At 46.0% G+C, this 14,591-nt stretch overlaps 2 protein-coding genes across 2 annotated transcripts in view; both read right to left on the bottom strand.

Moving 5' to 3' along the window:
- The window catches only part of LOC146178584 (uncharacterized), a 31,544-nt gene extending 27,597 nt beyond the window's left edge, over positions 1-3,947 (bottom strand). The window contains exon 1 of the mRNA XM_084579998.1: positions 3,881-3,947. Coding sequence (XP_084436124.1) covers positions 3,881-3,947 — 67 coding nt within the window. The remainder of the gene's footprint in view (positions 1-3,880) is intronic.
- A 2,353-nt stretch (positions 3,948-6,300) lies between these two features.
- LOC146178583 (uncharacterized) lies at positions 6,301-14,203 on the bottom strand. Its single transcript, XM_084579997.1, has 3 exons — positions 14,086-14,203; positions 9,229-9,466; positions 6,301-6,600 (listed from the first exon to the last, which is right to left on the bottom strand). The coding sequence occupies exons 1-3, from the start codon at positions 14,201-14,203 to the stop codon at positions 6,324-6,326; spliced, it is 633 nt and encodes a 210-aa protein (XP_084436123.1). The 3' UTR covers positions 6,301-6,323.
- Positions 14,204-14,591: the final 388 nt, after the last annotated feature.

Genomic DNA, 14,591 nt, shown 5'->3' with positions numbered 1-14,591 from the left:
CGCCGAAGAATTGACGCGTTTGAATTCTGGTGCTGGCGGAGAATCTTGAGAGTTCCTTGGACGGCCAGAAGATCAAATCAGTCGATATTGTCGACCATAAACCCTGACTGCTCATTGGAGGGTCAAATTCTAAAGTTAAAGCTCAGTTACTTTGGTCATCTGATGAGAAGAGAGGAGTCGCTAGAGAAAGATTCGATGTTGGGAAAGGTTGAGGGTCGCCGGAGAAGGGGTAGGCAGCGAACGCGATGGTTAGATGGCATCCTCGAGGCGCTGCAGATGAAGTTATGTGGTGTTAGAAAGATAGTGAGAGACCGGAAAGCGTGGCGTGGCATGGTCCATGGGGTCACGAAGAGTCGGACACGACTGAACGACTGAACTGAACTGAAATGAAGTTGTTAACACGTTCCTTGTTTTCAAGCTCTTTGTTGAGAGCCAAGAGCTTTTGAGAGCTTTGTTCTAGAGGCCAAAACGAAACAAAACCTATTTTTACTGTGCAACAAATAAATGCTGCATTGTGACATCGAAGCTGGCTTCTTCGGTGCAAGACTGTTTTCCCATTAGAGAGTCTGAAAACAGACATTACAATGACAGCAGTTCCGCACTTCAAAACAACAGTTGATACTGCGCATAGCAAGTTTTGCAAACTGCAGAATGACTTAGTTCAGGATACTATGCAGAAGGTAGCTGCCAAAAAGCTCAAAACATTAAAGAAACGAAAGATTTCGCTTTAAAGCCTCAAGAGGTGTAAAAAAAGTTCATTAAATAATCAAATATTTGTTGCTCGCTTGCGCGCCTTTATTCTTTACGCAAAGCATATACAGCTCGTTTTGTTCGGAAAGCTATCGCTATACCCCATTATCGGCTCTGGTGTGGTCAGAAGTGCTCCGACCATAGCAGGAAAAAAAGGAGACCTGGAAGTTGATCGATAAGGCTTTGTATTGGATATTTCATGAGTGATTGGTGGTTACGCCATAATCGATTGATTAATTATCGGCCATGAAACATAATGCATAAAGTTTATGAAGTTCTGCATAAAGAAAGGTGTTAGGCAAGGAGACTCAATCTCCCCAATACTATTCACAGCTTGCTTAGAGGAAGTATTCAGAGACTTGGAATGGGAGCAGTTAGGAATAAGGGTAGATGGAGAATACCTCAGTAATCTGCGATTTGCTGATGACATTGCCTTGCTAAGCAACTCGGGGGATGAACTGCAAAAAATGATTGGTGACCTAGACAGGAAAAGTAGAAAGGTAGGCTTGAAAATCAATATGCAGAAGACTAAGGTAATGTTCAACAGCCTCAGAAAGGAACAGCAGTTTACATTAGGTAGCGAAGTACTGGAAGTAGTAGGCGAATATATCTACTTAGAACAGGCAGACCCCGCAGATCCGAACCATGAAAAGGAAATAACAAGAAGAATAAGATTGGGATGGAGTGCATTTGGCAAGCACTCACAGATTATGACTAGCAGCTTACCGGTATCGCTCAAGAGGAAAGTATATAACAGTTGCATCTTTCCTGTACTCACCTATGGGGCTGAAACGTGGAGGCTAACCAAGAGAGTTCTACTTAAGTTGGGGACAACCCAGAGGGCTATGAAACGAAAAATGGTAGGGGTAACATTAAGAGATAGGAAGCGTGCAGAGTGGGTCAGAGAAATAACTCGGGTTACCGACATTCTAGTGGAAATTAAGAAGAAGAAATGGGCATGGGCAGGACATGTAGTGCGAAGAGAGGATAACCGATGGTCGCTTAGGGTAACAAACTGGATTCCAAAGAAAGGAAAGCGTAGCAGGGGGCGGCAGAAAGTTAGGTGGGCGGATGAGGTTAAGTTCGCAGGGGTCAAGTGGATGCAGCTAGCACAGAACCGGGTTAAGTGGAGAAATATGGAAGAGGCCTTCGCCCTGCAGTGGGTATAGTCAGGCTGATGATGATGATGACGATGAAACATAATTAATAAATCACCAAAAATAAAAATAAAAAGATTGCGGAGGTTCAATTGCACTTGAACCAAGTTCCATGAGCGTAAGCCATTGGCCAAAGCTCTATGCACTCGATGCCGCCGCTTCGATCTTGGCTTCCTTCAGCGCTTGGTAAGCTTGTCGGCAACGGACTACTCTGGCTTCTTGTTGCTTCATCTACGCCATGCTACCTCTTTTTGTCACTCGCCCAGGTGGCGTATATGTATGGCGCATTTATCTAAGTTAACTGAAGGATAGAGTAAGTAAAACTTCATGAAGAAGACGATTTTCACAACACAGAGCGAGAGCGTACTGCAGCTGGAACGTGATGAAGACTACAGTGTGTGTTGCAGTTTTGCACGAGGCGTGATCGGCTGCTGCGACAGCCTATAGTGCTCTGGCGCCTGAGCACAACGATGAAGGCGACGATGTTTGCTGCACGAAGCAACAGTTCAAGGTCACAATAGCGCCATCCATTGACCTTGAGGTTTGTGCATGGAAGGAGTAGAGGTAACACCATAAAACGCTTCGTTACTGTTTTTTAGCGAACAAGATTAGAATGTCGCCGTCGCCTCCGAGACCTGCGGCAGAAAACCGATGCTGACTCGCGCATTTTATCTGTGAGAATGACTGGTAGCACGGCAAATGTATCTCGTTTTCTATATTTGCTTTTTTCTAGCCTATAAGTGATGCCTTTTGTGCGGAAGAGCTACCTTACGGGGTAAATCAGAACAACGCGAGACATCCATCGAAACGGATTCGAACCCGAGAAATAGTCGTAGCCAAGCTAGTAGGAAACCTCGCATCTGTCGCCGCTACCGATCACCCCGCATGTTTATTGCCACTCTCTCCCTCAACGTCAACTGACATTCGCGTGCAATGGATCCAAACATCCGCTATGACGCTGCCCTCTTAATTTGCGCTGAGCGATCCCAAAACCTTATTACGCATTACGACCAAGGTCCCCAGTAAATGATTTCCTCGAACTTTGCCTGAAGCCTAACCTTGAATACCTATAACCTCGAGTCGAAATCGAAATGAAACGCGACTGGCTTTCGGACATACTTCGAGTTTGGCTAGCTTAGCCAGATGGGCTTTTTTTTTTTTTTTTTTTTTGGGGGGGGGGGGGGGGGGCATGTGATTTGAAAGCGGCGTACCCGATAGGTGCAGGCCAGCTTCTATTGTCGTCAGGGTCCCTTAAAGCAGTAATACATATATATAGTTGCAGAGCAGACGTCGACGGCGCCTTTGAACACTCAGCGGCAATGAAAGCTTTACAACTCGTCAATGTATCACACAACTTTGGAATCGATCACTTGACCACCATCGCAGAAGTCGGCGCTAAAGAAACGCTCGACAAATGGGTGCATTCGGGATTTTTTTTTTCCTGAAAGGCTAAAACGTTTGATGCCTAAGCAAGGTAACAAATAATGTCTATGTATATGCATACATTTCCCCAGTGTAGTCCTGGTGTAGCATGGATTGGCGCCATATTTTCTAAGTTCGCACCAAAGCTAGGACCATGACTACCTTTATTATATTGCATGCTGAAATCCTCTTCCAATTCTAATCGATCAGGCTTATTTTTTTCTTTCTTCGTGCTTGTTTCATTTTTGTTTTCCTGAACAGACGCATCTAGTTCGAAATTTCCAGTACTCATGAATCAGTTCAGAAATGGCTGTAGATAAGTTTTTACTCAGGAAAAATGTCATTCGGTGTCGGATTGACTTGACCGGTTTTATTCGGCTTCTCACTAATCTATTTAAATTGATAAGAAGCTACCACGTCGTGCGAGAACTCGACAAACGTTGTGAGAACACGCGTAGTTACACCGAGGCATGGCATACACAGTGTGCAAGAGACAAACGTTAGGCAGTATTCAGAATCTCCATCTTTGAGTTCCCCAAAAATCCTCTTACCGGAGGTCTCTGCTCGTGAAGTAGCCAGCAGAGCCATGAACAGCAGCGTGGGAAAACACCTTGCCATCGCCAAAGGCACCGCTGCAGCGGTTTCAGCGCGAATGGTCCAAGCTGGTTTTGTCAGCGCAATTTGTCGCAAAACACAAAACGTTTCTCTCCCTTTTTTTTTTTCTTTTTTTTTTGCCGCTGACGTATGCAAGGACCTCGTTTCCGCTCCTATTTAAGAGCTTGTCTTCTGTATTGCTCTCAATGGCGCTAACGGTCAAAAGGCCCGCGAGCGGTTCCTTTGTAACGTTCCCAGTCACTTGGGTAACAAAAGGCGGATTTTCAGGACAGGTCAATTTATTGGCGCCTTGCCGGCGGCTCGTATTTCTCTTGATGATACCTATATTTTTGCCAAAATATGTAAGTAATGGATGTGGATGAGTCATCGAAACCATATAAAAAAACGCAAGAGACAATTTCTGAAGACTGAAGATCTTTACTCTAATATTTTTACCTGGCCTCACTTAGCGAGACAATTTCCTTTGGTAACACCAGGGATTCCTGTCGAACGTTAACGCTTTCTGCGCTATTGTGCCATCGTTCCCTTTCTTTTTCGGATCCGAGTGCTGGCTGGGAAAGACAGAGGGAATTCTGCCGTTGCACCAGAATGAGAGAAAACTTCTGTCGCGTCTTGGGACCGACCTATCAACTTCGGTTGCGAAGCGTCTTCACGCTATAGAGCGCAGCATATGAGGTTTCACAAAACGCTTGAGGATAAATTTAATTGGTGTGTTTTCAGCCAACAACGACAAGTTACAGGCATGGAAGGACGTTATGTCATGAAGAAAACATGAATTTAGAATAGAAAACAGGCTTCTTTTTCTTACATTCTGTTCATGCCTTGTGGTGTTGGGCTAAATGTGTCGATGAAATCATTAGGAACTTGCGGGTGTGTTTGGGAAAGCTAAACTCGGGTCATTGAAATATCATAACTTGATCAAGCCCCAGATATAATATTGGCCCTTCAAAACATATTCACGGATGCGTGAATACCTTGACAAAACGTAACTGCGTCAGCCGTGTGCTATACAAAGGACAGTTCAGTAAGTATCAACAGAAGCAGTGCGTTTATGATATGGGTATTATGGGACCTTGCGCGTTCTCAAAAGCGCTTGGAACCTGAGTATCTAATCATTCTCAATCGATGGATCAGCTGCTGTCAAGACAAACTAATGCAGTGAACTTCGTTTGACGAACTTGACATCAGTTTGTTACAGCCTGTTAACTGGAACAAATCGCAGAGGGAAATCTTGAGAAAAGAAAAGCAAATAGCTCCTACGAAGAGAATTTCCCCGCTCCAGTTAGCTGATCACAAATATCACTGTATGTTTCTGAAGAACGCTTTCAGGATAATAGTTTGGTTTGGTTTTGACTTTGTGGGCTTAAGGTCCCAAAGCGACTTGGACTATGAAAGACGTCGTAGTGGAGGTCTGGGTTCTTTACGGCGCACTGGCATCACACATCACACGGGCGCCTTGCTTTTCGCTTTTCACCTCTATCGAACACCGGCCACCGCGGACGGCCTTCGATTCCCCATCCTTGGGTACAGCAGTGAATAGTCCTAAACATTGCAACACCGCGGCGGGGCCTTCAGGGCAATGTTTCGCTGTATGACTGAATGCAAGAAGCCATTGGAGAAAAAAAAAAAAAAAAAAAAAAGACTAGACACAGTTTATGTCAGGGTGGCATCACGAAGCAGCGCACATAAATAGTCACTCATCTGCTTGTATAGAGAGTCCGAGGGCTGTTACAGATGCGATTAGAATACGGGACAAGAGAGTAAACGTTTTGACAGCCGCTGCCGTTCCTAGGACCCCACAGGCGACATGATGTGGTCGTTGGTCTGGATCCTACGTATGTGGTTGGCTGGTATTCTCTTCGACTTCCTAATCAATAAGCTTTCATATATAAATGATTACGCCGCTAAATTTTCATCGATGAACGCCACAAGTAAAAGAAAGAAATACTTACATTCCCCGGCGCTCCCCTCATTATCGGTGACTGCTGGCTTTCCTCATAATTGTGTCGACTCAGGACCCTCAGTTCTCGTCTGCTAATTAGCTTAACGAGAGTGTCACCTCTGGCAGTCTTAATGTAAGCACACGAGAGCTCTCACAGAGCTCCCGCCATCGCCATTCCGTCACGCACTACGCGACATTAGCGATAACGTTTTGCGTCCACCGTTATGGTCAATGGTCACGCTGGAGAACTCTCCCATGGTTATAGAACAGCCAGCGCCGTAGGTAAGTCGGAAGAGCATCGCGCGCGGCGTGAAATCAATTGGCGGCTTGAAACTGCTTAGACGGCCTAACTCGGCCTATTGTTGGCAGCTATGAGGAGGTGAAAGAAACCGAAGCTTTCCAGGTGGTGCTTTTATTGGGTACACGCGGGCAAAGGGTTAAATTCCGGCTACCAAGTTGACACCTGCCTGCACCGAACGCAGCTTTAAGCCCAGAATGCCGCGGAAGATCTTCGCGATGCCCGCGACGATGTTCTTGGAGAAGTTGATGATACTCGCGACCAGCGACACAGAAGCGTTGACGTAGTGCATCACCACGTGGGTACAGAAGTTTGCGATGCCTCCCAACTCGGCGCGCGCCTGTCGCCGGCTACGGATTCTCCCAGAGTCGATGCCTCCGACGAAGTTTCGGAAGCGCTTCGCGGCTTCTTGGTTCCTGCGACAGCGAGTTTTAGTGTTAATAATGGTGTCTGCCAGTTATATAAAAACAAAGCTAGTTGGTTTTGAACGAGACTATCACTGCAGTTGTTTATTGTTAATTAAGTGCTTTAATTGTTATACTAATCAATATTGATTCGTCAATCGATCAACCGATTGATTGATTGATTGATTGATTGATTGATTGATTGATTGATTGATTGATTGATTGATTGATTGATTGATTGATTGATTGATCGATCTGCGAGATCAAAGCACAATAATCCTTTTGCGTTCTGCAAGAAACGCTTTAGCCAGGGTGCCAACGTCCAACGTCAGCTTAAGATTCTGGCTACCCAAGAACCCCTTATCCGGAGTCCCCCACTACAGTGTGTCTCATAGCCTGAGTCGGTTTGGGACGTTAAACCCCTTAAACCAAACCAAACCGTGTAGCGTGTTTAGCAAGCGGGCGTTTTTTCTCCAGCTTGAAGTCTTATACAAAAAATTTTGAGGCTCTTTGAACAAAAGGAGAAGGAACTTTCAGTACATATTTTTGAAGCTGCTACTTTCGTTTTATCGTTGCACAGCTGCACGTTTTTTGTTTTTTTTTTGTTGTTTTTTTGTTTTTAAATAGTATATGTTGCTCGCCTTGTGCTTCCTTGAGTTGCTTGCATGTCTACGCGGCTGGTGCGCTATGACATTGAGGTTTGAAATTGAAGATGAGGATCGCAGCATACACTAATGCCTTCAAACATCATATTCCACTACAGAAGCTTCGTTTTGCCTGCACTGGTGTAAATCTTCCTTGAAGGTAATTGTCAAACCATGTGGTATCACAATGCACTGGTGGTGGACGAGCAGAATAGTAGAGGAAGAATAATACAGAATGAAAAACGGACAATGCAGAGAAGTGTTAAAATAAGCACATGTGCAAAACGCTTGTCCGGTTTTGTTGGAAAGGCCAGGGTTGCATGTTATACAAGCCTATCTCTTATTTCAAGGACAATCATAGGCCGAGAACGCCAGAACTCGCCACAAGTACCGACAAAGTTCCTACAGTGCGGGCATTCGAACTCAGAAGGAGGCTAGCGCTGCGACCTATAGAACGGAAAATGATAAACGTAACATTGTGAGTCTGGTTTGGACAAGTGTGGGTCAGGGAACAAACTGGAGTAAACGATATCCTATAGTTGAAACAAAAAAAGAAATGGACATATGCGTGTCAATCCGAAATACTAAACAAGTTCTTTTTTTTTTTTTTTAAGGAAGTGTCGCTTATGAGCTCAACTTTTTTTTTTTTTCCTGTCGTAGGACCGCACCATAAAATTTCAAATATCCACAGATTCTCCTCCAGAACTCTTGTAGTCCTATGAAATTGATTGTCAAGAACGTGCCTTATTGGTTTTCTATAGAAGTCTTAATTACTCTGTGCGAGCGCAAGAGAACCATAAAAAGCAAGATTTTGCTGCGCTTTGGACGCTTAAACCAATCAATATGTTCGTATCAGTAAATTACGATACTCCACACTTTCGTCACAGTTAAATGTGTCGCCCACGAACGCTGCGCTCCTGTGACGTGAATGCACGAGACGGATCTCACCCGCGAACCAAGCATCCCGTCAGCCAACGTCACCGGCTGCGCCTCATCAGCGGGCGGCAACAGCCCCAATTCACATCTCAGACGGCGAAAGATTGCGCCGTAGAGGGTAGAAGCTTTAAACAATTGTCCTCCTCGCCTTCTTCAGATATGGGTCAGCACATCCATATACCCACAAAGCAGGAGGCTACTCTATTCAGCGATGGCCCTGCCCGCTAACATTGACAGGTGGGGAGGGCCAACGCAACAGCGATAACCAATGGAATACCGGACTAGGCGGTCCACTCGCAGGTTCTAAGAAGGTTCTGTAAATAATGGTGTTTTCAATCGATTGACGAATAAGTCAATCAATTTCGCCAGAAATTGAGAGGGGAAACCCGCCAGTCTGTTTTTGGTCTGCCCGTGGACGAGGCGCAGTCAGTGACGTCGTGTGACGTGATGTTCTGTCTGTGGATTAAATCAGCGACTTCGGCTGTCGTATGGGTCCGAGCTAAGCTCCAGTTTTGTGCCGAGCAGGATTCTAAGAGAAGACAAGCATAACCGGGGGACAGGGAAAGAATGCAGATGGCTGGAAGTGTGGTTTGGTTTGGTTTGTGGGGTTTAACGTCCCAAAGCAACCCAGGCTATGAGAGACGCCGTAGTGGAGGACTCCGGAAAGTGAGACCACCTGGGGTTCTTCAACGTGCACTTACATCGCACAGCACACGGGCGCCTTGCTTTTCGCCGCCATCGAAAAGCGGCCGCCGAGGCCGGGATTCGATCCCGCGTCCTTGGGAACAGTAGTTGAGCGCCGTAACCACTGCGCCACCCCAGCGGGGCCAAATGGCTGGAGGAGATCGTTGGAGGAGATCGTTAAGATTCCGGGACCGATTTGGCCGGAATTGGCACAGACAGACTTGTATAAGTGGAGAAATACGGGAGAGGTATTTGCTGCGCAGAGGACTTGGTTAGGCTGGTGGTGCTGATTGGTGACGGTAAACTGAAGCATCGCTGCAGTCACTATTTCGCACCCGGATTAAAAACGCGCTACGCTTGCGTCGCGAGTACTTACTTCGCATGCAGCTCAGTGAGTCGATCGTCAAGCTGCTGAAGCTGCCTCTCCATACGGAATCGCCGGGAGCTTAATCCCACACTTCCGGTCTTCTTAGCCTCGTCCAGCTCCCGTACGATGGCCTCGCGCACGGCCGTCAGGTTCCTCTCCGCTTCCAATCCCTCGTTTATCTGTATCTCGACCTGGCGTATCAGCGGGGCCTCCTCACGTACGATCTGTGTCAGGCGCCACTGTTTTACTCGCGATATATTATCGTCCAATACACGCCCATGATTATCTGCTTATAGTAATGCGCGCAATTGTTATGGCGCCTGCCTATAGCGACTGTATATAGGCACCTGTGTGCATGTGTGCCGATTTAGGAAACAAAAGAAACGCTTCGATTTGTGCTTATTTAGTATAAATTCCTGGTTGCCGCAAGAAGTCTTGCATTTAACTACTCTGTGGTGCGACATGCTCTGCTGGCTCCGAGTGCACCCTGTGCACCACTCATGCATGCCACTGATTAACTGGCCTACTTACCAATTAATTGATGAATATATCTATGCATTCATACTCGTATAAGCAAGAATAGTGCGCATGATCAATCAGGTTACCTGCACGGCAAAGTTGTTGCGGTCCCTGATATCCTGAACGCTTTCGTAACTGATGCTTGGCTGCCAGCGTAAGGGTACGTTATCTCCTGTATCGCTCCCTCTAACATCTTGAAAAGCTGTAAAGATAACAAAAATGTTGTTTAATCAAACGTTTCACGTATTTATTTATTTATTTATTTATTTATTTATTTATTTATTTATTTATTTATTAGAAATACCTACAGCGCCCATTGGGCATTATCGTAGGGGGGTTAGTTGCAAGTATAAAGCAAAAATAAAAGCTGACGCGAAAGTATACAATCAGTTCTAAAAAAAAAAAAAAAAAAAAAAAAAACTTTATATGCACTATGGTATTTCACATTATTAACACAAAACGTTTGCTGTACTTGTGCTATTTTGTCATCCTATATAAGCTGTTTTCTCGAAGAATGTTATTCCTTTTGTTTTAAGCGTATGCAAAATCCATGCGCGGATAACTTGTGCCATAAAAGCGATCAGCGTATGGATTTCGCTGAGGCCACCTTAAATATAGTTTTGAATTCATAAACCACTGAGAACAATTAATGATTTTTGTTAGTTTTGCTCCCCATTTAGTCACTGGACAAGGAAAACTTTTGTTTAACAGTGAGATTCTTCTGAGAAAATTGTAAGGTTTCCTTTGTAGCTGTGCGACTGCGCTTAGACGGATGCCAATAGAAAAAAAAATTCTCCTTAATGAACCATTTTATTCTCTCCAGCATTGCGGAAGCTGTAAGCGATGCTTTATTGCGACACACAACGCTATCCACACTACTAATCGTCCAAAACACGCCCAAATTTTCAACCCAGAACAAGTTTGAACCCTTTCTGTTCGATATGTTACTTTTTTGTCGAAAAAAAGATATATTACCAGGAACTTTCCAAGTGTGTCTGGATTTTGAACATCTATAATAAAGGCTGGGAGGATTATATGCAGGAAAACATTAGTTGGTCTTCGTGAAGTTTGACCTTCACGTCATCTGATGACGCAACACTAAAAGCAAGTACTGCTGACTTGCGGAGCTCAGTTTCTGAGACACTCCGGAATGTACAAAGTTCTAAGTGATCAAGACCGCAATTCTCACAGCTCGTTGATTTGGTTTTCTGCTCATATCGTAGAATTCACGAAGGATGTCACCGTGCGGTACGAGTTCATCTCTGGTCGTCTGCCTGATAGCCTGTTCAGCATAATACCATGCTCCCCGCGGTCGTAAAAGCAAAATAAAACTTGCTAACCATGCTTTTATCAGACAAAGGTGTTAAGTAAGAGTCTAGATAAGCCAACTCGAGAGATTATTGAAACCGCACAAATCACCTGGTCAAAGGAAACTTGTGTCAGCAGCCCTATCTTAGAGTTTTCAGTAGAAGAATTAGAATTTCTGGTTACAGGGAAGTGGAGAGGCAGCATCATTTGGGTGTTTTTTTTTTTTTCTCTCTTTCATGTGGATGAACAATTGTGTATCACCCCCACATTGACTTTTTGTTGTTCGGAACTTGATTTATTTTTATTTCCGCGTTCGAAGCAAAAAAACGTCAGCTGTAAGTTAGTCCGTCTGTGTCTTCCTTCCGTCCTTTTCTAAGTCGCGCAGTTCTTCTTGCAAATTACATACCAACTCGCCCAAGCATCAGTTCTAACGAGTTCTTAGCTCTCTTAGTGACTGCATAGCCGTTGCCTCGCGTTCCTAGAGCACAAGGAGTACTGAAATAGATCGTAAGTGAGTTGCAAGGCGTGTCGTCACCATAGTCATATGTGTGCGATATTTGGTTGCTCTAACCACAGTGATACCCGCGGGCGGAAACAACCAACGAATAAACACTCCCTTTCAGTGCTTAAGGTCGTGGAGCATCAGTGCGAGCGCACGAAGGAGCTGAGCACGAAGCGACGCGCGTTGCGGCTGGCGCGCATTAACCGTGCAAACTTCGACAGTGAGAACCGCAACCTGCGAGTCAGTGGTGCGCACTTCATTAGAGGTAAATAATAACTTTCGAGTGTTGACAGTGCAATAATTGCGAAACAGCGAAATGCCTGTTTTGTAACTCAATTTAGTTTTTGCATGGAAACCGGCCAAGTTGTTCGGTGAGACTGACCCCGACTGGGCACCGTCGCTTCTCCTGGGGTACAGTGCGAAACATACAGATTCGGCACGACATCAGCGCAACGAGAAACGACGCGCCGAGAAGCAGCAAGCCGACGCCGAAAAACGGCGTGCAGAAGCCGACGCGGCGGTGACAGCGACCGAGTCGTGTGCCGACGAGCCCTTGTCGCCGCACCCGGTTGAAGAGGCGGACGCAGACGAAAGCCATGCAACGGCGAGAAGAAGTAGCACTCTTGAAATGACTACATGTGCACTCGAAAATGCGGGTATTTCGAAGCAGAAGGCGAAAAGGAGCCAGACGCAACGCGGATATAACGCGGAGAAAACGACTGTTTCGCGGATTCAGGCCGTGCGCGCGTCAGACAACCGGTACAGCCACCATACAACCGGCAAGCATAGCGGCAGCAGCAGACGACCCGCCATTCCTTCCTCCATGCGACCCGCGAAGGTGACGTCACATGCAAGATACTTATAGGGAATTCAACATTCCCCATGCTCGCTCGACGCGCCGAATTCAACATTCCCCATGCTTGCACGACGCGCCGAGCGTCCTCTCTCTCTCACGGGGAGCCCTCAGCTTTACCCTCCTGGCATCCCCCCTGCCCCCCCCCCCCCCCCCCCCCCCCCCCCCCCCAAGCTGTGGCAGAGGCGGCAGGGGATGAGAGAACTAGCGTAACGCGCCGGGCGGCCCCTCCTTGCTGCTCCCCTCACATCACCAGACAGCACCGTCATCCAGGGCAACGACACCGCGTCGCCGGAGCGCGCGAATGCTACTACGAGACAGATGGAGAACATCAGGCGTTTCCAATAAACCACAATGAACACAGGATGGCGAGGTCCCGAATTAGCTCAAATCTGAAGAAAAAAACGCAACAGATTTGTAAAAAAGAAACCCATCAACGAATTAGCGGTGAGGGGGAGGGCAGAAGAGTTCAGGATCTCGCTACAGAATAGATATTCAGCTCTAACCGAGGATGGTGACATTACCCTAGAAACAATGAACAATAATTTCAGAGACATCATTACTGAGTGCGCTGTAGAAGTAGGCGGTAGGATAGTTGGAGAGGACACCGGTAAGCTGTCTGAGGAGACGAAAGATTTGATGAAGAAACGCCAGTGTATGAAATCTTCCAATTCAACAGACCAGATAGAATTGGACGAGATATCAAAGCTAATCAATAAGCGCAAGGTGGCCGATGTAAGGAAGTATAACATGGAGAAAATTGAGCATGCTGTAAAGAACGAGGGAAGCCTTATAAAGCGAAAGAAGAAATTGGGCATAGGCAAAAACAAGATGTATGCGCTAAGGGACAAGGCGGGCAACGGTATCACAGATATGGACAAGATAGTCGAAGTAGCCGAGGAGTTCTATACAGATCTCAACAGTAGCCAAAGTAGTCAGGACCGTAATGAGATTACGAAAAAAAAAAATCTTTGTCCATCAAGAACATGGTGTCGATGAGAAAGATGGAAGCACGAGGAGATGTATGCGTTCTGGCTTCTGGAGCAATTGCGAACTTAGAGTAGCGATGCAATGCACGAATAGATCCTTTTCAGAAGATATACGTCTCGTAAACTTGATCCTGTGGCTGTAAACCGTAACTAAGTTCCATTTATTGCCAGCCTGTCTTAAATAGTAGCTTTTAGACTGCATCACACGGCAAGCTCAGTAGAAAAAAAATAATTGGAGACGCGCAAATTGGAACGAGCAAGAATGAAACATGAAACCATACTGTGCCCCGCTTTGTCTATTCACACCTTTGGGTGGCCATTGTGGATGGTTGCAAGAAAGTGAAGGTGTAAAAATCGGCACCGCAATGCGTCAAACAAAAGTTAGGACACGAAGTAATGTAGTCAGTTATGACTAATAAGCATCTCCCATTAAAATTAAATGTTTGAAAGCAACAGAGAACAAACACAAGCCAGGAATGAGGCTACAGGTCGTTGTTAGCTACTGTTCGATAGGCAAAGTGAACAGAACACGTCAAGTCGCAAAGAAACTGAAGTGTTTACCCGTGTAAACGAGCGGCTGCGCTGTGTTAAAAAAAAAAAAAATGACACAAAGCCATTGGCCGTAGACAAAACTTAAGTCTATTACTGTGCAACTGGTGGTGAAGTGAGCTGAGACTACAAGCGCGAAAGCATACCTGAATCGGTGTTCCGTGCTCTCTTCGCGAGGGCAGCCAGCAGAGGAAGGAACGTCGCATCGGTCAGGCAGGGGAGCAGCAACACGAGTATCGACGATGAAAAGACCAGCGAACGCATGCTCTTTCGTGCTCGTAACACGCCCTGTGACATTGCACAGATGTCGCTGATTTCAATGTTATGCGTACTGTCCACGCCCCGCCACCGCGTTCAACTCCTATATTGCTACCTGTCGTAGCTCGCTCGGTTATCGTCATTCTATTAGAAATCTGCGAGGCCAAACTTACGACCCCTGAACAGAAAAATAGTAGTAACAGCGTCACCTTTACTCTGCGCTCTGTATACACGTGGCGACAGTAGATCTGCCTCTGTGCCTGGTCTAGAGATGAATGGACGAACGTTCCACTGTAGGCATATATAACGACTGTATCTCGTAATGCTCTCCGCCGTCAGCAAAGACTTTGCTTTTCACTCGCACTACATGGTCAATTTGCCGCACGCCGTAGCT

The sequence above is a fragment of the Amblyomma maculatum genome, chromosome 9 (assembly GCF_055883805.1).
Source record: "Amblyomma maculatum isolate TAMU_Amacu chromosome 9, ASM5588380v1, whole genome shotgun sequence".
Taxonomy (NCBI): domain Eukaryota; kingdom Metazoa; phylum Arthropoda; class Arachnida; order Ixodida; family Ixodidae; genus Amblyomma; species Amblyomma maculatum.
The sequence above is the reverse complement of the archived record's forward strand: the minus strand, read 5'-3'. Positions and strand labels throughout refer to the sequence as shown.

What these genes read in the sequence shown, in the direction of transcription:
- LOC146178583 (XM_084579997.1), bottom strand. Translation starts at nt 14,203, where the DNA reads ATGCGTTCGCTGGTCTTTTCATCGTCGATACTCGTGTTGCTGCTCCCC. An exon ending in AGCACGGAACACCGATTCAG is followed by an intron (nt 9,467 to 14,085) that starts GTATGCTTTCGC and finishes ATATATCGCGAG; the next exon opens with TAAAACAGTGGCGCCTGACA. An exon ending in CTCACTGAGCTGCATGCGAA is followed by an intron (nt 6,601 to 9,228) that starts GTAAGTACTCGC and finishes TCGCTGTCGCAG; the next exon opens with GAACCAAGAAGCCGCGAAGC.